The sequence below is a fragment of the Maylandia zebra genome, linkage group LG2 (assembly GCF_041146795.1).
Source record: "Maylandia zebra isolate NMK-2024a linkage group LG2, Mzebra_GT3a, whole genome shotgun sequence".
Classification (NCBI taxonomy): Eukaryota; Metazoa; Chordata; class Actinopteri; order Cichliformes; family Cichlidae; genus Maylandia; species Maylandia zebra.
The window spans coordinates 386391-406964 of NC_135168.1; the positions used below are offsets into that span (position 1 = coordinate 386391).

General features: G+C 45.1%; 1 protein-coding gene across 3 annotated transcripts; it reads left to right on the top strand.

Moving 5' to 3' along the window:
- Window positions 1-1264: 1264 nt before the first annotated feature.
- pcdh10b (protocadherin 10b) lies at window positions 1265-19225 on the top strand. Of its 3 annotated transcripts, none has more exons than XM_004566635.3 (5): window positions 1265-4078; window positions 4946-5004; window positions 5158-5264; window positions 16062-16397; window positions 17962-19225. In XM_004566635.3, the coding sequence occupies exons 1-5, from the start codon at window positions 1730-1732 to the stop codon at window positions 17979-17981; spliced, it is 2871 nt and encodes a 956-aa protein (XP_004566692.1). In that variant the 5' UTR covers window positions 1265-1729; the 3' UTR covers window positions 17982-19225. The 3 variants fall into 3 exon arrangements, with proteins under 3 accessions (XP_004566692.1, XP_004566690.1, XP_004566691.1); XM_004566633.3 differs by having other exon boundaries at window positions 1266-4243; XM_004566634.3 differs by having other exon boundaries at window positions 1266-4243; window positions 16062-16219.
- Window positions 19226-20574: the final 1349 nt, after the last annotated feature.

Genomic DNA, 20574 nt, shown 5'->3' on the forward strand with positions numbered 1-20574 from the left:
TTCCCTAAAGTCCATGGTGGACACAGAAACCCCGAGTGACCACAACATACAGACCGAGCTGCAGCTGACTCCAGTGTTCGTGTCACCAGTACCTGAGGACCAAAATCACGTCATTTTGTTACTGCGCTAAAAAAGGAAAAGCACAAATATCTCTGTTAGACTGCAGACACAAATCAGGAGCAAAGTGGATCAATGACCTCCTCATTGTAAGCTCACAGTGTCCTCAACACATTTCTCTTTGTTTTGCACTTTTCAAGAAGGTCAAAAGCTGATGCGTGACCTCTTTTTAGTTTCAGGGGCCCATCTGCGATTTCTGCAAACGCACCAAACTGCTGTGAACTGAATGATTAAGTGGAGCTCGTACTGCAATAACCTGTCAGTGATATGCGTGTTTTTACTAAAGCGTATGAATTAAGTGTATCACTAGAGTTCAGCCCACACGGCACAGAGACTTCGGACCCCCGAAACCTCGCCGCCCAGGCCTTTGACACATACAGAAGTTGTTTAGAGGATCGATTAGCCTGCTCACCGCACTTATGCTTGAATGACAGCGCGTCTGCGCGTTTTCTACTCTCACAGTAAAAGATAATCATACCATCTTCTACTTTTACCTTTTACTCTCGCCACGTTCATTGGTCCACGCATAAAATCTGAGTATGCATGTGACAATAACTATTTGTATTACACTGAAGTGCTGGCCGTGATTCAGACCCTGGTTTGCATTTACTCCGGCAGGGGTCGTATGCGCTCCGCGGATGTGCTACTCCCCCTGCCTCTCTGTTCCACTGCTGTGTGGTTGGAACAGAGATGTAACGCTTCTACCGTTGGCTGTAATTATATCGCACAGCCCTGAGAGCAGCACGTGAATGCTGAATACATGCATATCACAACATTTGCATGCATTAACCTGGCTCGCCCAGCGTGTCCTCGGGCTCACACAGGCTCTGCCACCAAGTCAACAAGTGCTCCACTCTAATCACACCTGGTTCATTAGTGGTGCACTTTATAACGGACGAGTTGGGAAGGGCATTACGCACTTGAGAAATAAATTCCTTCTCGCTCCTGTCCCCTTTTCTCTTTGCCTGCAGGCAGGTATCCTTAAGAGAAGTCAGTCTGCGCTCAGAGGGAGGTAGAGAGATACAGAGAAGCAGTGAGGGAGACGAAGGCCGAGCGGACGAGCAACCCCAACAGCCAATCAGGAGAGAGCTTTCCGCGTGATTTACAGCTGCGGGGGCTGAGAGGGGAGGCGCGACTCAGGGAAAAAAGCAAACAGTTGAGTGAAGAGCATCAGTGGAGAGTGGAGTGGAGGCGGCTGCAGTGAGGAACAGGACGCCGAGAGGAAAGAGACAGCCAGAGTCTGCAGTAGATTTCATCACTGAAGACAGAGTCGTATGTTTTTCCTGTGGATTATAATTTATGTTTCCAACTTTCAGCTGTCTGAGATTCTGCGCTTTACTGGAATGTGCGCTGAGGCTTCACCTGGACACATGTGCGAAAGTAACAGAGCCAGTTTTTAAAAGTGAAAAATATCATCGAGTCCTTTGGATTCCTGTCAGAAATGAAATGCGCCTTTTTTTAATCCCACAGAGTTTTCCGGACCTCTTGTACATTTACAGAGACTTTACGCATTTTGGAGACTTTACGCATTTACTGTAATGGGTGATGTAAACTGACATTTTTTCACTAACATATATGATATTTTTACCCAAGTGCACTTGTTTTCACGGCGATGATTGTGCTTTTGCTTGTCCTGTGCATCGCGGATGGAGTGCTCTGTCAGATACGCTACTCTGTCCCGGAGGAGGCGGACCATGGCACGCTGGTGGGAAATATTGCCGAGGACCTGGGTCTGGACCTCACCAAGCTAGCCTCCCGGCGCTTCCAAGTGGTGCCCAACTCTCGGACACCCTATCTGGAGGTGAACCTGGAGAACGGGGTCCTGTTCGTTAACGAGAAAATCGACCGGGAGCAGATTTGCAAGCAGAGTGCGAGCTGTCAGCTAAACATGGAGGTGTTCTTGGAGAACCCATTAGAACTATTCCGGGTTGAAATCGAAGTGGTGGACATTAACGACAACCCACCCAGTTTCCCGGAGACCGATATCACGGTGGAGATCTCAGAGAGCGCCACTCCGGGCACCCGCTTCCCCTTGGAGAGCGCGTTCGACCCGGACGTTGGCTCCAACGCTTTACGCACGTACGATATCACCACGAACAACTTCTTTTACCTGGACGTGCAGACCCAGACGGACGGGAACAAGTTCGCGGAGCTTGTGTTGGAGAAGCCGCTGGACCGGGAGCAGCAGACGGCGCACAGGTACGTGCTAACCGCCGTGGACGGCGGTCAGCCTCCGCGGACTGGCACCGCGCTGCTGGTCGTCAAAGTGTTGGACTCTAACGACAACGTGCCCGTGTTTGAGCAGCCGGTGTACACGGTGAGCCTGTCGGAGAACGCGCCGCTGGGCACGCTCGTCATACAGCTGAACGCCACCGACCTGGACGAGGGACTGAATGGAGAAATCGTTTATTCATTCAGCAACCACATCTCCAGCCGCGTCAAAGACCTGTTCTCTATAGATTCACGCACCGGGCGCATCGAGGTGCGCGGAGAGGTGGATTTCGAGGAGAGCAGCCTCTATCAAATCTTTGTTCAGGCCAAAGATCTGGGACCAAACGCGGTGCCCGCGCACTGTAAAGTCCTCGTCAAACTCAGCGACGTGAACGACAACGCACCGGAAATTACTTTCAGCACTGTCACGGAGTCGGTGAGCGAGAATGCGGCTCCCGGGACCGTGATCGCGCTGCTGAGCGTCACGGATCGGGACGCAGAGGAGAACGGACAGGTCCACGTGGAGATCCTCGGCGACGTCCCGTTTAAACTGAAATCTTCCTTTAAAAATTACTTCACTATAGTCACCGACGGGCCGCTGAACCGCGAGCAGGCGGACTCCTACTCCGTCACTGTGGTCGCGCGCGATAAAGGAACGCCGTCACTGGCCACCAGTAAATCCATTCGAGTGCAGGTGTCAGACGAAAACGACAACGCGCCCACGTTCACACAGCCTGTATATGACGTGTACGTGACAGAAAACAACGTGCCAGGGGCGTACATACACGCGGTGACGGCCCTGGACCCGGACATTGGGCAGAATGCTGTCATCAGCTACTCCATATTAGAGTGTGACATCCAGGGCATGTCAGTCAAAACCTATGTGTCAATCAACGAGGAGACAGGCTATCTCTATGCTCTCAGATCATTCGATTATGAGCAGCTGAAGGAGTTCACGTTCATGGTCAAGGCCAAAGACGCAGGGACCCCAGAGCTCTCCTCCAATGCCACTGTTAAAGTCATCATTGTGGACCAGAATGACAACGCCCCGCTAGTGCTGGCTCCCCTGGGAAAGAACGGCACAGCCAAGGAGCCCCTGCCTCGCTCTGCTGAGCCAGGCTATCTGGTGACACGTGTCGTGGCCATGGATGCGGATGATGGAGAGAACGCTCGTCTGTCCTACAGCATCCAGAGGGGAAACGAGAATGGCATGTTCAGGATGGACTGGAGAACAGGTGAACTCAGGACTGCGAGGCGGGTATCGGTCAAGCGAGACCCCCATCAGCAGTACGACCTGTTGATTGAGGTGCGAGACCACGGCCAGCCGCCTCTGTCCTCTAGCGCCAGCGTGCTGGTGGTGCTGGTGGACAGTGTGGCTGAAGGCCGTGGCGGTGGGGAGAAAGGCGGGACCTCCAAGGCAAAGGACAGCACCCTGGACCTCACTCTCATCCTTATCATCGCCCTGGGCTCCGTCTCCTTCATCTTCCTCCTGGTTATGATTGTGCTGGCTGTGCGCTGTCAGAAGGACAAAAAGCTTAACATCTATACTTGCCTGACCAGTGACTGTTGTTTTGGCTGCAGCTCCTGCTGCTCGCGGCAGGGCAGGGCCCGCAAGAAAAAGCTCAGCAAGTCGGATATCATGCTGGTGCAAAGTGCCGTTAACGTCAGCGGGGCTGGCACAGCTCAAGTCCCTGTGGAGGAATCTGGGAGCTTTGGCTCCCACCACCAAAACCAGAACTATTGCTACCAGGTATGTCTCACTCCAGAGTCTGCCAAAACTGACCTCATGTTCCTAAAGCCATGTAGTCCTTCTAGGAGCACAGACACCGATCACAACCCGTGTGGGGCCATAGTGACAGGGTACACAGACCAGCAGCCTGACATCATATCAAACGGCAGCATTTTATCAAATGAGGTAAGAGCCCCTCTCCTGCCTGCGGTTTAAACCTTTCCATCTGAGTTCCTCCGCATGCCTAAACCTGATTCATGTCCCCTTAGACGTCTGATAAGAATGAAATATAAACCAGAGACATTCAGGAGCCATTTCATCCCCCAAATTTCACTTCACTGGCATGCTAGCTCCTCAGATGGGTGTTACTGTGTGCCGATACATCAACTGTAACACAATGTGATAGAAAATGAAAGCAGATATGGAAATGAGAAACCTTGACTTTTGCGATCCTTAAACAGCAACGACTGCATGTTTATGATGTGCTTCCACGGCTGATAAATTAGAAAAGGTGTATAAAGACAATGTATGTTGGCAAAGAGGCTGCTGGTGGGTGTGGGAGTATAATGGGTGTATATGTGTGCGTGAAGCCCAGTCACCCAGGATTAAATATATACTGTTCAAACTGTTGGATCTCTGGGCTGCTGCAGCCTACATAGGTGCGCTACTTCACCTTGCACCTTGGCAACATGTCTGCAGAGCTTCCCCTCCCTGTGGGATGGAAGTCTCCACTGGTGGAGATGAATGACACATGTAATAGTTACGTCAACTCAAAGCTGTGTGGGTTGTGTCGTCTCTGGCTCGATGGATGTAATGTTCTTTTGTTTTTCTGCTGCTTTGTTCTCTCTACATAAGGAGACGCACTAAAAGCTGCCCCTTCTCTTTCAGACCAAACACCAGCGAGCTGAACTCAGCTACTTGGTCGACAGGCCGCGACGTGTCAACAGGTAAATATGGAAAAAGCCCTTCTACCTGCTCTTCTACCAGCTGGTCTGCTTCTAGCTCATTTGCTGATATCTCCCATTACTGTGATGCTGACATGGATTAAGAAAAACAAAGCGAGGTCGTCTTTTTTTATTTTAATGTTCTCTTCATTTCAGTTCAGCCTTCCAGGAGGCCGACCTGGTCAGCTCCAAAGACAGTGGCCACGGAGACAGCGAGCAGGGAGACAGCGACCACGACGCCACCAATCGAGGCCATTCGTCTGGTAAGTGCTGGCTTTGTATGAACTCTTTGTCTTCTCTCTGCCCCTCGGGCATCTATAGATCTGAGGAGGATCTGCTGATTAGCATTGTGGTCCAGAAGCTGCTCGTCTCTCCACTGTTGAAATCTGGCAGCACATTGTGCAGGGCTGGAAAAATGAATGCTTATTTCTAAAGGTCATCATCATCCACAGCCAGAGTCGGCGTCTGAGGTCTTTTAGCTGTTGTGTTGTGCCTGCGTGGGATTATCGCTTAAACTCTTGCACCAGAATCAAACCTTTCCCTGTGAGCCGCATCCAAGTGCTCGCTCCTAAAGCCGACACATAATATTTGTTACTGTGATGTTTGCCGTGTGGTGATTGAATGTCTTGAGTGAGGCTTCCACTGCTGTTTGTAAATATGTGGCGGCGTTAATGAGGATCCTGCTCCCTGTGAGCGCGGTCACTCGGTGCTGCAGACCACTTGACGAGGTGTGATGGGCTTGTTAATGAGGCTGGGCTCGCACTGGAGTGCTGGGAAGCCGACCAAATAGGTTGTGGCTGTAGCAAACAAACCGTGCAATTCATCCGTTCATTAGATTAATTAATGCACTTATTCATGCTGTTACTCTCTAACTGCACGCCCTCCCTGCTTGTTTTTTCCTCCCTTCCATGCACGGGCTGTTTTTCTCATTTAATTCTTCCCTGCCTTACAAGAGGACCCTGCTGATGTATAAAAGCTAGGTTTAGCTCTTTATTTGGTGCCCACTGTGGATGAGGTCTGTCATCATGTCTGGTCAGCCACAGCAGGCGCCCCCATCGTGCCAAATGGAATTTGCCTGCCACTTCCAGTGTCACCCCAGTAGGCCTGGTTTACATGGAGCTCAGTGACAGAGGCACGCAGAGCCGGACCCGTCTCTGCCAGCACGGCCTGACTTTACACAGATACCCTGCTGCACCGTCTTTATTTTTCCTTCTAATCTGCTTTATGTGCATGGAGGTGTACTACTTTGACTTTATTAGCATGTGCACACTCTCTGATGCGTTTTACTGACAGGAGATGTTCTTACATTTCACGACTGTTCCAAGAAACAGACAAACAGGAATAAATAAAGACTTCCTGAGCTCAGATTGCATGATTATATAAACCGTGCTGCGTGCTCAGAGTTGGTGAGTTAGTGGAGATTAACACAATTTGTTGTTGATTTAAATAAACTGGACCAGCACACAGTGACCCGGGGCCTCTGTTCCGATTTCTCCAACTTGCTTTGCTTAGAACTTAATTCATGCTAATTTATGTTCATGTACGCTCCACATGTGTGCTGATTATCAGCTGAAACAATGAAGCATGTCTGTGATTTAACAGATCACGCTTAGCTTAAGCTGCTGTTGCTGTTTGTTAGACCATGCTAGCATCATATGTTAGCCTACCCATACAGTCCCTACTCTGGATGGTCCAGCACGTCCAGCTGTGAAACAGCGTCCCATACCCTTTGCATACCCTTGGTGCGGCAGATAGCATGAGTTACTTTGTTGCAAAGCTTAATGCCTTTACCCAGATTATTTGCTGTGCATTTAGTCGTTGTTTGATTAGGATAATTGATAGCACGGCTTAGAGCGCCATCATTCTGTGAGCTAATCTAGTTTGTCAGTAGTGAGGCTGCATCAGTGTTTAATAAATCCACGTGTTAGCTTTCCTCTTGGCTCTCACAGACTTCATGAATGCATCACCTTTTTCTCTTTCATCTAGAGCTGGGTGATATGAGATTTTTTCATATCACGATATGTTTTTTTCATTTCAGGTGATAACGATATCTATCACGATATAAGCCAAATAACTATATTTGTAAGATTTAAATGTGCCGTTGCTCACAAGTAAAATGTGAAATAATCAGCAGCTTGTTTTTAAATATTTATTTCCCATAATAAGTTCAACAGGGTAGATGTACTTAAGGAACATGAGACTTTTTCAGATAAATAAAGGCAAATATTACAAACTACACAAAAGGCAGCCGCTTAAGTTTCAAAATAGAACAAATGAAACAGACTAAATTGTCAATTCCACTTAGAAATAAAGTATTAATTCTAAAAATAAATCTTAGTTTGTTTTACAGAAGAACAGACAAAACTGACTAACTTTTGTCAATATCAAATAAACTGAGAACTAAAAGGAAGTTCTCAATCTCTCCTTGTTGTATAGCTGAGCTTTTCAAACAGTTTTAACAGTTACTTTAGTCTGACAAAAGCCGAATGACGAATCAGCGCTTCCAGTCAGAGACTGAGGCTACGTCCACACGTACACGGGTATTTTTGAAAACGGAGATTTTCCGTTTCCGTTTTAAAAAATAATCTCGTCCACACATAAAGGCAGAAATGAAGGAAAACGCTGCTATGAACATGCCAAAGCAGCAGGTGGCGCTAGATTCCTAACCGTGCAGAAATGTTGGCCAATCAGAAGTCTAGAAGCCTCGGTGGGAAAAAGTAAACAAAGCTGGGGCATAGAAGCAGAACCGAGTCGTATGTGTGGAGGGACAGTAACTGTGTGTATGTGTAAGCATTTAAACACTGCAGAGAGTAGAATTAACAGTATTGTAGAAATTCATTTCACCGAAACAATAACGTGGCGCACAGTGTGACGCATGCACCAGTTTATTGTATTTCCAGACTTGCTTTCGGCACATTTACAGTGCACGCTACTCTGTTTTTTGTCAGACTTGAAATAGCCGAAATACCTTCACACTACGGAACTTCTATGGCTCTTCCGTTCGACAATCTCTCCGGCATTGGAACCATCATCTGTTTTCTCTTCGGTCACGCTCGGTTGATTTTTCTATAGGGCTGGGCCATATTATACCGTTCACGGTAATACCGGTATAATGTTAGGCAACGATAGGAAAATGAAATATCGCGATAGAATGGGAGTAAAACGCGCATGCGCGGTGCCTTTGTTTTCATACGCACATGGCCGATTGTTGAGTGAAACAGATGAACCAGAATTGGTTTGTAAAAATGGTGCAACTTCCGTGATGTGGAACTGGTTTGGTGTTTGTCCGTCAGATACACAACAAAGCACATTTTTTTGCAGAACATGCAAGCGGCCGTTGTTATTGTCATATTTGTCGGACTAAGATGCTCTTAAATCTGGGAGTAATCTGGGTCCTAAACTCCGTATGCTTCAGGTCAAACAACACTGCAGCATCACTTAGAGTTAAAAACTGTCTAAATTCTTTCATCTTTAATAAAACGATCAGCATTGCTGCTTTACCAGGTGTAACTATAAAGTTTAACTTCCAGGCATCCATGAAAACAAAAGTTATTACATTTAACGGAGTTAGAAGCTAGCAGGAAGCTAGCGGAAGTTAGCTCGCTAGTTTCGCTAGTTACCTAAGCATGATATAGCATGTTCTGACTGAGAGATTTCTGAAAAAAATCAAACGTACAGCTCTGTTATCACTTCCAACATAAATGAAGACAGAAAACTAAACAGCATGACGTTTGTAGGGTTACTGAAGTTGGGCTAGCTGGTATATAATGATGTGCTACGTGATCGCTAGCGACACAGCTATGTTAGCATAACATAAACAGTGAAGCTGGAGGACGAACACTAACACTTTTCCACTTATAAAAGTTAACGTGAAGGTTCTTCATGGTTAGAGACAAATGCAATCGCATGGCAGGATGCTGTAAACGGACCAAACTTCAGTCAGGAGAACAACTGAGATAATCCATCCACAATACGAGGTTAGTCTTTAATATACTGCAGCAACATGGGAATAGAGCAGCTGCCAGAGAATTCAACATTAATGAATCAATGGTACAGAAGTGGAGGAAGCAAGAAGAATGAGTTTAATAAAGTTTGATTTATCTGACTGCTTTGTTTCGCTTAATGTGCCTTATAATCCCGTGCACCTTATGGTCCGAAAAATGCGTACTGCACACTGCAGTTTAATGTTGCAAAGCACCTCTTTTTAACTTCAGTGGATATTATACATGGTTATGCTCAGGATATGTCAGCCCATTTCTACTGGAAATGCCTTTTGGTTAAACTTTCAGCAAGGAATTTGCATTTGCACTGTTAAATTTTTATAAAGCTTTAATGTACATAAAAACCAGCTTCTTGTTTAAGTGAAAATAAATGGAAGGTTGTCTTTTTGCACTAGTAATGTTGTGGAGTTGTATTTTGTCTCGCATCAATTATATCGTCGGTTATTACGTTATCGCAAATTTTCAAATGTATATCGTGATAAATATTTTTGGCCATATCGCCCTGCTCTATTTTTCTAGTCAGCACACTCATTTCCTCCATTACCCGCTGGCTGCTTCCCAAACAAACACACGTGCGGCTTGGCACTTCTGCTGTACGTAACAAGTCACGCGACGTGACGCTGCGGCTGTGATTGGTTCGGCTCTGCGCTACTTAATTTGGATCGGCTGACCTTTTTTTTTTTTTTTTTTTTTTTTTTTTTTTTTTTTAAGAGGACAAGAGCGGCGAGGTCTATCGCGATAGCTTAATTTCTCTATCGAGTAAAAGTTATATCGCGATACATATCGTTATCGTTCTATCGCCCAGCTCTACGTTCATCCTTCCTTTCTTTCTGTGCAGTCAGAGTTATAGGACACGACTGATTTCATTTACCTCATAAAATACTATATCTTCACCTGCTGGAGGCTGGAGGCAGGCCCAGTGTTCATCATTATTCTCATATCCTTTTCTTTTTTTTTGAAGCGTAGCCGTTGTTGTATTTTTTGTTGACACGGTGATTTGTGTTCTTCTTCCTGTGGTTAGCTGCTTTGTCATGCCAACATTTTCTGCTGCTTCAGGCACTCAGCTCTGTTGTTCTCTGATCAAAGGCCGCTCCGTTTTTCCTCATCAAGGATGTAAAGAGACCAGACGTCACCTGTAATGAACACGTGAACCGGCTGAAAGAGCCGTTTAACTCAAACAGGATTTTGTAGCATTGGAGACAAACTGGTTACGTTTGGATCGAGTGTGGAGGAAAAACTGCTGCTCAGATCAGAGCGGATATCATTTTCGAGGTATCTGAGTGCAGCGTTACAGTCACGTGAATATACACTTATGAGTGTGTGTGTGTGTGTGTGTAACCATGGCTGTGATATAGTCCAATCAGAAATGCAGACTCTGTTTAACATTCAACGAGCTTCCTTGACTGCTGTCATGTTTATTATCACTGCTGCGGTTTACACACAATCAGAATTGGTCTGTTAAACTATTCTAGGATGAAATGAATGAGTTCTTAATTGTGTAATTATCCCCTTTCTAACACGCCAAGAATAATGAGTCACATTTGAACAGAAATAGCTGATTCTGTCTGACCAGCAGCCAAAAAAGCCCAAAGACATTCAGTCCTCAGTGTCTGACGGTGGTGAAAGATCCTTTAATGAAACAAGAGGAGGAATAACTTTGTACAAAATTTAGCACAAGAAGAAAAGGGGGGGGGGGGCTTTAAGTGGTGGAAATGGATCGAAAGTTAAAATGCTTCAAGCCTTTGTTGGTTATTGGAGAGTCTTTACCTCCGCCAAACGTGGAGCCGAGAAGAAGCTCAAGTATTAAACTATCACTGAATTACAATACATGTGAAATACATATGAAGTCATAGTGGCATTTATTTTAAATAAGAACACATCACATGTTTGCTGGGTAGCTCTGCATAAACGACTTTATTTCTAAATATGTGAGTTAATGAGTTCATCATTCATCTGGAATTCATCCATGAATATCATCTGGATTTTTTTTATTAGGGCCCAATGCAATACCACCGTATTATTATTATTATTGTTGTTGTTGTTGTTGTTGTTGTTATTATTGTTATTATTATTATTATTATTATTATTATTGTGGCAAATGTATTGGCTTTTTTGAGGGCCTAAAGATGCTCAAAAACTCAAAAGTTTTGCACATGCATCGGGTCTGGTGAAAATGTACATATGTTCATGTTTTCAGACATGGGCGGGGCAAAATGGCTCAATAGCGCCACCTAGAAGAATGAAACAATATAGGCCCGGGCTGGGTATGATGTACATGTATGAGATTTTGCACACATATCTAACATCAAGAGGTGCACATTTCCAGGCGTTAGTTTTGCAAACTCCTCCTGGGGAAATGTGAAAAAGCGAATCTTTAGTGATCCATAAACATTATTTTGGTGTAATTATAAAAAACTATAAAGCAGATGAGAGACGAGCAGAGGGAGAAGACTTGAGTCTGCAGTTTATTGTCTTACAGCTGGATGTGCTCTCTGCCTGCTCGGTTGTTTGGCACTAAAACCATTTGGTTACCGTGTGTTGTTATTGCTGCCCCCCTCCCATCACAGCACCCACCACCAAGGAGATGAGGTGTTCCTGAGATCCCAGCACTATCTGAAGTATTTGACCAGCAATAAAAGCTTTTATATAAAATGATAATAACATCATTATAGTGTGTTAGCAGCTCGTTATGACACAGTCCACGCATGTTAAAATAATTTATAAAATAGTTGTTTTTTATTTCACAAACTGATAACATAGATACAATTTTAACATTACAAATGTTAATTTAAATATTTAATATTTAAATTTCCAAAGTTTAATTATGTATCGAATAGGGGTGGGGGGAAAAAATCGATACTGTGTAGTATCGTGATATTTTGTTTGCTAATAATGTATCGATACAGGGACGGCAGAAATCGATATTTTGTTACAAAAAAAGTTTTTGTGGACTCTGACTTCAGAGCATGTTGATCCTTTTTCTGAGCAACAATCCTGACACTGTCCAAATGTGTTTAACTTGTTTTTTTGCAGCAATAAACACGACAGTTTACTTATTTTATTTTAAGACATGTCTTATTTTAATTAAGTTTAAAACTTTTTTATTTAATGTAAAATTATATTTTGTTTTAATTTACTTCCAAATTCTTCAGTTGCTGAAGGGGCTGCATAGTTTTCATATTGCATAGTTCAGAATAGCTGTAATTGTACCAGATGGTTGCATTCAGTTAAGTTGGACTAGACTGTAATACAAACCGTTCAGTTTGTCAACAATAAAACTGACTGAGATGAGAGAAAGACTGAGTGCGAGACTTTGTTATTAGATAAAATGAATATTGATAAAGTTTACCTTTATGTACAGAATCTGAATTTCGCAAAATATTTTAAAAATTGCAATAATATCGTATCGTGAGTTAAATATCGTGATAATATCGTACCGTGGGATGTTTGGTGATTCCCACCTCTAGTATCGAATGACAGCCTGCTTGTGATTCACTGTGTAAACTCCTGACATGACTGTGAAGAAACCACATGAACCTGTAAAAGATGTTTGGAAGGAGAAAGTTGACTGAGCTTAGTACTTAGCACCAGTATTAATATATTATATTATGAGTTTAAGAAAACAGAGCAAATGTGGGTTCAGTTGTGAGGTTTGAATTCTCCGAGGCGAGACGGCTGAGCAGCTGTGGATTCAGACCCTCTGGGACCACTCGTCCACGTTTCCAGTCCTGCTCCATTTTATCAATACGGCCAATGTCGTGCACTCGGAGCAGATCGAGTCGAGGCGCTTATCCAAGTTTCAACCCCTCCTCCACCCCCGCCGCATTCCCGTCTCCCCCCCTGCCGAGATGAATTTCTCCTTAGGCCTGCCGTTCACGTTATCACCGTGGTAACAGCTCGCTGATCAGTAATTCATTTTTCAGACCTCTGCATACCAATTACCAAATGAAGGTTATTATCGGGACTTTGCGTTTGCCCTGTGCGAGCGGCGTTCGGAATGCTAAGATGAGACGAGGTGTCGGAAGCAACGAGGGTCAGCTCGCTCCAAGAGCTCGCTGCCCTCCCTCCCCCGTCTCCTCGCTGCTCCTGCTTGTGTGTGTCTTAGTGTGAGACATGTTGACATAGTTCTTCTTAATCCTGCGTTGAAGTGGAGGCCAGACACTGACAATTTTCTGCGAGCGTGATTTATGAAGCTTCTTTCAGCTGCAGAGCACAGGCGGAGGACGCCGTGGAGAGAGAAGAGTATCACCTGCAACCTTTATTCACATTTTAAGCACAGCCCTGTGTGTGTGTTTACGACTGCCTCGTTCGACAGGGGAACGTGTAGTTTTGAGAAGATGTCGTGACGTGGCTCTGTGGCTGAATCCCCCTCGCCGAGGCCAAACGCCACATTTCCTGTTCCTATTTTGAGAATTAACACAGCGTCCATTTTGTAATATAAGCAGAGCTCTTCTTTCCACGCTGTGTTTTTGCTGCTCACAGTGCAACGCTGTCTGCGCGAGCAGGTGCACTGATATAGTGTGTCAGCACTGCTTTGCCTCGTGGCTGCGGCTCCATCAAAGTGTACAATAAGTTGTTTCCTTCCATGTAAGAGGCCGTACTAAAGCCTCCTGCCGTGGTATATTTATGGCACGTTGCTTAATATTTAATAGGAAACCCTCTCGTTAGGAGACTGGGCACTTTTCCAAGTTGCTAGTGACAGCAAGCCAAATTAATCCTCTTGTAACAAAGCAAATTCCCCCTTTGCTGACCGTTAAGGACACAGAACAAAATGCACACACTCTGCTTACTGGGATGACAGCAGTCTTAGCCTAATCAGTCTGTATTCAGAGGGATTAGCAGCAGATAGCCTGAGCTGGACATTTTAGCCCCAAACAGAGTCAAACACACACACGCAAGGATTTAGGCTTCGAAAACATGCGTCCGCAAGATCTGGGCCCAAGTGCAAAAACATTTGGGGCAGCAAACACACAATTTGGCTTAAGGCTTACAGTTGGCCTGCATAGCTGCGCTTTTCATATATGATGAACTACAAAGGATGCACTTAAATCGACTGGTACCTGTAAACTCTTCAGTGCTTTCATCCCATGTTTCAGCACCTTTAACCCAACATTCGCTACAACGATGCATCGACATGCAGACACGAGGTGCAAACACCACCCGCTGAGCCATCCTGCCTGTTTGTACTGCAAACACATGATGGGTCTTTGTTGTTCCTAAAAACTGCTCACCCACTTTGAATGGATGTAGACACCTGTTAAGTAAATATGGCAGAATGTGCTAATAATGATAAAGACGGTGACTGACCGTCCACTATATGTTACACATGTTCACCGTCCTGTTGTCTTTTGTCATTTGTGATGTGCTTGAGCCGCTTGAGACAAATTGCCGATTCCTTATTTTAGGTGCAAGCTCAGGTTAAACATCTGCTGCTGTTTGACTCGATTAGTGTTACAAACACTGAAAAACCTTTTGGAACTGAATCACCCTGAAAGCATCCACTCAGTGTACCCATGCAGTGACACGAGCCGGTTGTTCTTCTGATGTCAGAGTAAAAATGTAAAATCGTTGTGGAAAAACAGACCAAACAGAGTAGGTTTGGCGCAGCATTGCAAGCATGCTGCAGTAAACTCTGTAATATCGTCCTGTACTGGGAGTCCACATCTCCGAGGATCTCACCTGGACGACCAACTGCTCCAAGCTGGTCAAGAAGGCTCACCAGCGCCTCTTCTTCTTGAGGACCCTGAGGAAGAACCACCTGTCCTCAGACATCCTGGTGAACTTCTATCGTTGCACCATCGAGAGCATCCTGACCAACTGTACAACAGTCTGGTACGGGAACTGCTCTGCCTCGGACCGGAAGGCGTTGCAGAGGGTCGTGAAAACTGCCCAGCGCATCGCCGGAGCACCACTTCCTGCCATAAAAGACATCTACAGGAAGCGGTGTCTGAAAAGGGCTGGGAAAATCATCAAAGACCCCAGTCACCCATCACATGGACTCTTCACCCTCCTGCCCTCTGGGAGGCGCTACAGGAGCCTCCGGACTAAGACCACCAGGTACCGGAACAGCTTCTTCCCCACAGCTGTCAGACTCCTGAACTCTGCCTCCTGACATCTGACCCACGTTAACACATGGACTGAACACACACACACCCACAATGGACAACTGTACCCTCAAACACACAATAATAACATGGACTGAACCACCACTCACAACCACCAGCACTTTATATAGCCTCTGTAGAAACTATCTACACCCTCACTTATCTTAACTGCACTACTGTATAGCCCTGTGTAAACAATCATTCTGTACATTCGATAATCTTTAATCCTACAACTGTTTACAACTTGCATAGTTCCCATTTCTGTATAGCTGTATATCCCAGATTCTGTAAAGTTATTTATTTCATATTCTGTATAGTTTTTCATATTTATATCCTGTTCATATCCTGTACATAGCTTGTACTCACTACAGCCTGTACATACTTATAGTTATAGAATATTCACAACATACTTCATACCGTGTACATTATAACATACCATAATAGACCCATTTCTGTAATATACTCACATGTCTATATTATTGCTAATATATATTGTAATATATCTATATCACTAAAGCACTTCTGGATGGATGCAAACTGCATTTCGTTGCCCTGTACCTGTGCATGTGCAATGACAATAAAGTTGAATTCTATTCTATTCTATTCTACTGCATCATCATGTCTGAACATCAGCGTGCAGCTGTCGCTCTCGAAGCGTCACGGCTAAACTCAGCTGAGAAGCTGTTTGTTTCTTGTGATGAAATCTTTATGAAGCTGAATGTGTTCGTACTGAAGCAGCAGCAGCGGAGCCACGTTGTTGATGGCTGTGTGTCAGCACAGGTTTCTTTCAGTCTATTGTGCAGCAGCTTTGATCTCAGTGCTGGGAAACAGAAAGGAATCAAAGAGCAGCTTCATAATTGCAAACTCTGAACATGTCAGATCTGGTTACAGCTTGTGCGTGCACCGTTTTGCTCGTAAAACCTTCAATTTCTTCTCCCCGCCCCCTCCCCTACAGGCGCTGATCTGTTCTCCAACTGCACAGACGAGTGTAAGGCTTTGGGCCATTCTGATCGCTGCTGGATGCCGAGCTTCGTGCCCTCTGACGGGCGCCAGGGTCCCGACTACAGGAGCAACCTCCATGTGCCCGGCATGGACTCGGTCCCCGACACAGAGGTATTTGAAAGCCCAGAGCAAACGGCCGATAGATCATTCTCCACCTTTGGCAAAGAGGCGCCTCTCAGTTCCCAACACCTCCACCAGCACCTCAGCCACCACCACGGCTCCTTAGAGAGGAAAGAGTTGGAAGCATTTCTGCCTAGCTCCAGAGCACCTTATAACCCGGCTTATTTAAGTGAGTATTGTGTTTTGCTCTGGCTGCCTTGGAGCCTGCCCGGCTCTGATCTGCTGATCAAATTAGCAGAAAAAGAAACGATTGGAAATTGAATTTTCTTCCTGGATTGGCTCGTGGAAGCTAGCGTGAAATTCATTTTAGATTTGACCGCTGTTCTCTCAGCCCTCTGTCAGAGTGTTTAACTAACTCTTCCCTCTTTCTCAAGCATCTCCATTATCTCCGTCTGTGACCATCTTATCTGCACGCACACATGCAGCGCTGTGGTCTTTGGGCCCTTTCAAACAATAAATGCCAAAAGCAGTTATGATCTATAAGGTTGCTTTGATGTGGGTGGAGACGTTAGCGTTATGGGAAGCGAGACACCGGCCCTCTCACGAACAGCTGACAAACGACTGTTTTTAACCAGAGAGAAGAAGAAGGACAGACGTGGAGCTGAGCGTCTCATTCGTATTCGGCCGACGTCAGCTGGTTGATCAAAAACCGGTTTCACATAATTAAAGAGAAAATAAAGCAGGAAAAGGCCCATTTTTCTAAACTGCTATTCAGAGGCCACAAACAGATCTGTCCTCAATCACTGAAATTTGGTGATAATGCTTAATTATAATTTTGTCAAGCGGCGCCTGAAGAGGCGCCTCTCTCATCATCCGGCACAGCTAGCTGGAATTATCAGAGACCCGCTGCTTTCCTCGTGCCATCATTTAAAACCACAGCACGCTGTGGGAGCAGCAGGAAAAAGGCCTTCTCCCTGTAATTAATATTTTATTCATTGGCTGCATTTGTCTGCTTTTCCTCGTTCTGCAACAAAAGTTGTTCGATGTGAAGCAACCCACTGCTCACATTAGAGCGCTGTCGTCGCTGTGAAAGGCCGCGTGCAGTGTTTGCACACAGGATGGGGTCAGAGGGCAGTACAGCACGAGGACAAATACATGAACAGATGCTTGTATTTATAGTAATGATGTAGTTATGATTATGGACCGTTGCAGCAGCAGTGTGTGAAATAATAAAGCAGTAATATGAAGGTAAAAGTTGCCTTTCAGCAGTTTTTCTGCTGCAACTTGAAATGATTTGAACAAAGACAGTCGATGTGCGTCCGCTGTAAGCTGCACAGCGATTAGCTGCTCTGTCCTCGCTGTTGGTTCAACACTGAGGCGCACGGGAAGTTGTTGGAAGTTGTTTTGTCCTGTGTGTTTGTTTGGGGGGTGGGAGGAGCTCTCTAATCTCATTAAGTCAGCCAGTGATACACAAAGACCCTTTTGTCCCGGGAGGTGCAGGCCTGGGTGTGGTGTGCAGGGGGGGAGCATGAAGGAGAGGTTAGAGTGCAGACGCTCCTTTTGTTGGTGTCCTAAATAAACTGGCAGGATTCACTCTTCCCCCCAGTGCCAACATTCCCACAACACCCCCCCCCCCCCCCCCCCCCCCCACACACACACACACACACATGTTATCTATCAGCATTTAGCTGACACGCCGGTGACTGTGTGAGTGAGGCCGTGTCACTGCTGCTCTGCACGCACACAGATACCGACACACAACTAACCGGCTTCTGTGTTTTCTGTGCTTGCAGCGAGGAAAAGGCTTTGCTAGCTCCTTCCGCGTGGACGTACCAGAGACTGCGTGAGTTTGCACAATTTCATCGTGACGACCAAGGGTGTAAAGTTTTCAGCCCATTTTGTCCTCCACTGCCCTCATCCCTCCTCGCTCAGCAAAAACACAAAAAGAAGAAAATTTTACATGACTGCAAACAAAACGAAGAAGAAAGAAACACAAAGGAACAAAACACTCGGAGCGCTGCCGGGTTTGACAGAGACGGTGGGGAGGCTGCGGGGGAGGAACACAGGTGGAAGAATCGCCTTACTGGAGATGGCCGTTGTCTCAGCAGGACTGAGAAGCTCGCAGAGGACGAACGATGGCGACCCCCGTCACTGATCCCTTCATCTTTTTCCACTCTATGTGTGCCTGTTTACAGCACTGATGTATACATCTGTGAGGATAATGAAGCCAGATGAAGACTGCAGATGAACTACGGAAGGCAAACCCAACTGAGAGCCACCCAGAAAAACCACCACTCAGCCCTTTAGGCGTCAGAGAGAGACGCCAAGTTGTACAGGAGAATCTTTGTGCATTTCAGATGCAATACCACTGTTTTAGATTTTTCTATTCTTTTTGTGTGGTCAGGTCAAACTTTGTAAGAAAAGACTGTGGGCAGATTTTCAGTTTTTTTTATTTATTTTTTTATTTATCCGTTTGGTTTCGGTTCAGCAGCCACACGGCGGGCTCAGACCCAGTCGGCCCACGTTGTTCTGATGCGTCAAGTAGTTTCTGTCACGTGTGAGAAGTGTTTATTGTACTCTTTTAAAAGTTTGACGCTGAATATAAACCTCTCTATATAAATCTATCTATATCTTCTTGTTCTGAAGGTGTGCTGCTTGTCGGCTGGTTTCTGATTCAGAGCTTTGATCTGTTTGCTGCCCCTGAACAAGGTCGCCGGTGTTTTCACAGCCGGAGACGTAAAAAGAGACAGAACAGCCTTAGCAGATGTAAAACTCGACTTCTTATTGTTTGACATCATTTCATTATTTTTTCCACTTCAAGGTATTAATAAAGAGCATATCTATAAGTAAAATGGAGGTAATAATTTAGACTGAATCCATGGTAATTCTGTGTCATTGTAACCAAAACTTTTAAGGGTCCATTTGTAAAGGAGTGCGACAAAAACACCATCAAATGCAAAGAGTGATGTACACGGTGCAGTCCAGTTTCTCTCTCACACACTGCAGACACAGACACACTAATATGCCGACAATAAATGACAAAAGTGGTAAAAACGCCGTCTGCGTTTGTTTTCGTGTGTCCTTGTTGTGAATGTGAACGCTGCTTTCTGCTCATTCCATGCATCATTTGATGCCTAATTAAAATACAGTATCAGGTAAGGCAGACCTGCCAAAGTAAATAAGGGAGATAAAGCTGCGTTTATTCAAATGATCTCAAATGAATGTAAGTCCGTTTATCCTCGGGCCGAAGGATTCCTCTTCAGGAGGATCTCTGCGACCAGGAAGCAAATTCTAAATACAAAGGAACATTATTACGATTACATCCAGTGCTCCCTCGCTGTAACCGCGCTGTTTCATTTTTGGTGCAATGTTTTATTTTTTAGCGTATTGTGTTCTGCGTCCCGATTGGCTGTAGACCATCTCGTGCCGTGTCTCCTGTACAGGACAGAGCGCGTTCAGCTCGTCACATTTACATAAATCTTCGATCGCTAGCAGTGTGACTCTGAATTATTATGATGAGTGAAAAGGAAACATTTACGTCAAACTTTACTCATCTCGTTCTTCTTGCTTCCTTTACTTCAGCACCATTGATTCATTAATGATTCCTTGATGTTGGATTCTCTCACAGCTGCTCTATCCTGTGTCCTGGACCTGAAAACAGGGTTTGATCTTTGGTTTCATTCTATAATTCTGGACTTATCTTTCTAAGAAGGTTTGAACTTTGAGAGTTTAAACAAGAGAGAAAAGTGTGAAAATGTTCCTGCCTGTCTGAGAATAGAGTATAAAGTGTGCAGTGAGGGGTTTTACAGCCTCAAACATCTATAATAATTGTAAAAAATAAAGCTGGTTACTTCGCAGATTTCAGCTATCGCGGGTTATTTTTGGATCGTAACTCCGGCGATAAACGAGGGGCCGCTGTGTTATAATTAAAATGATAAGTATGTGTGTTTTATGTCAGTTTGCATTTAAATGTTCCAAGAGCTTATATTTAAATTATCACTGAGATAATTTTCAATGTGGAGACGAGTGAAGTGTTTTTGTTTTTCTGCACAGTTGCTACAAATTTTAATATGAGACAAAACTGAATGAATGCAAAAGGCAGCAGCCAAACCCACCTGACATAATAAGGTATATGTGTGTGTGTGTTTAGCCTTCTGTAAAGAACATGCTACCTCTCATTAACTTTAATTATCAACGATGAAATGAATGTGTACAGCTGTGAGGCAGATTGACGAATGAGTTTGGGGTCAGACTGAAGCTGTTTGGCAGATGATGCCACAGTGCCCTGCAGAAGGTGGTGGTTTATCACAGACCTGTCGTTTGGTTACACGGTGGAGCTTTTTTAAAGCTTCAAGCAGGAGGTTTAAGAGCCCGTTCAGGTAAAACACTTTGGACCGAGCTCAGTG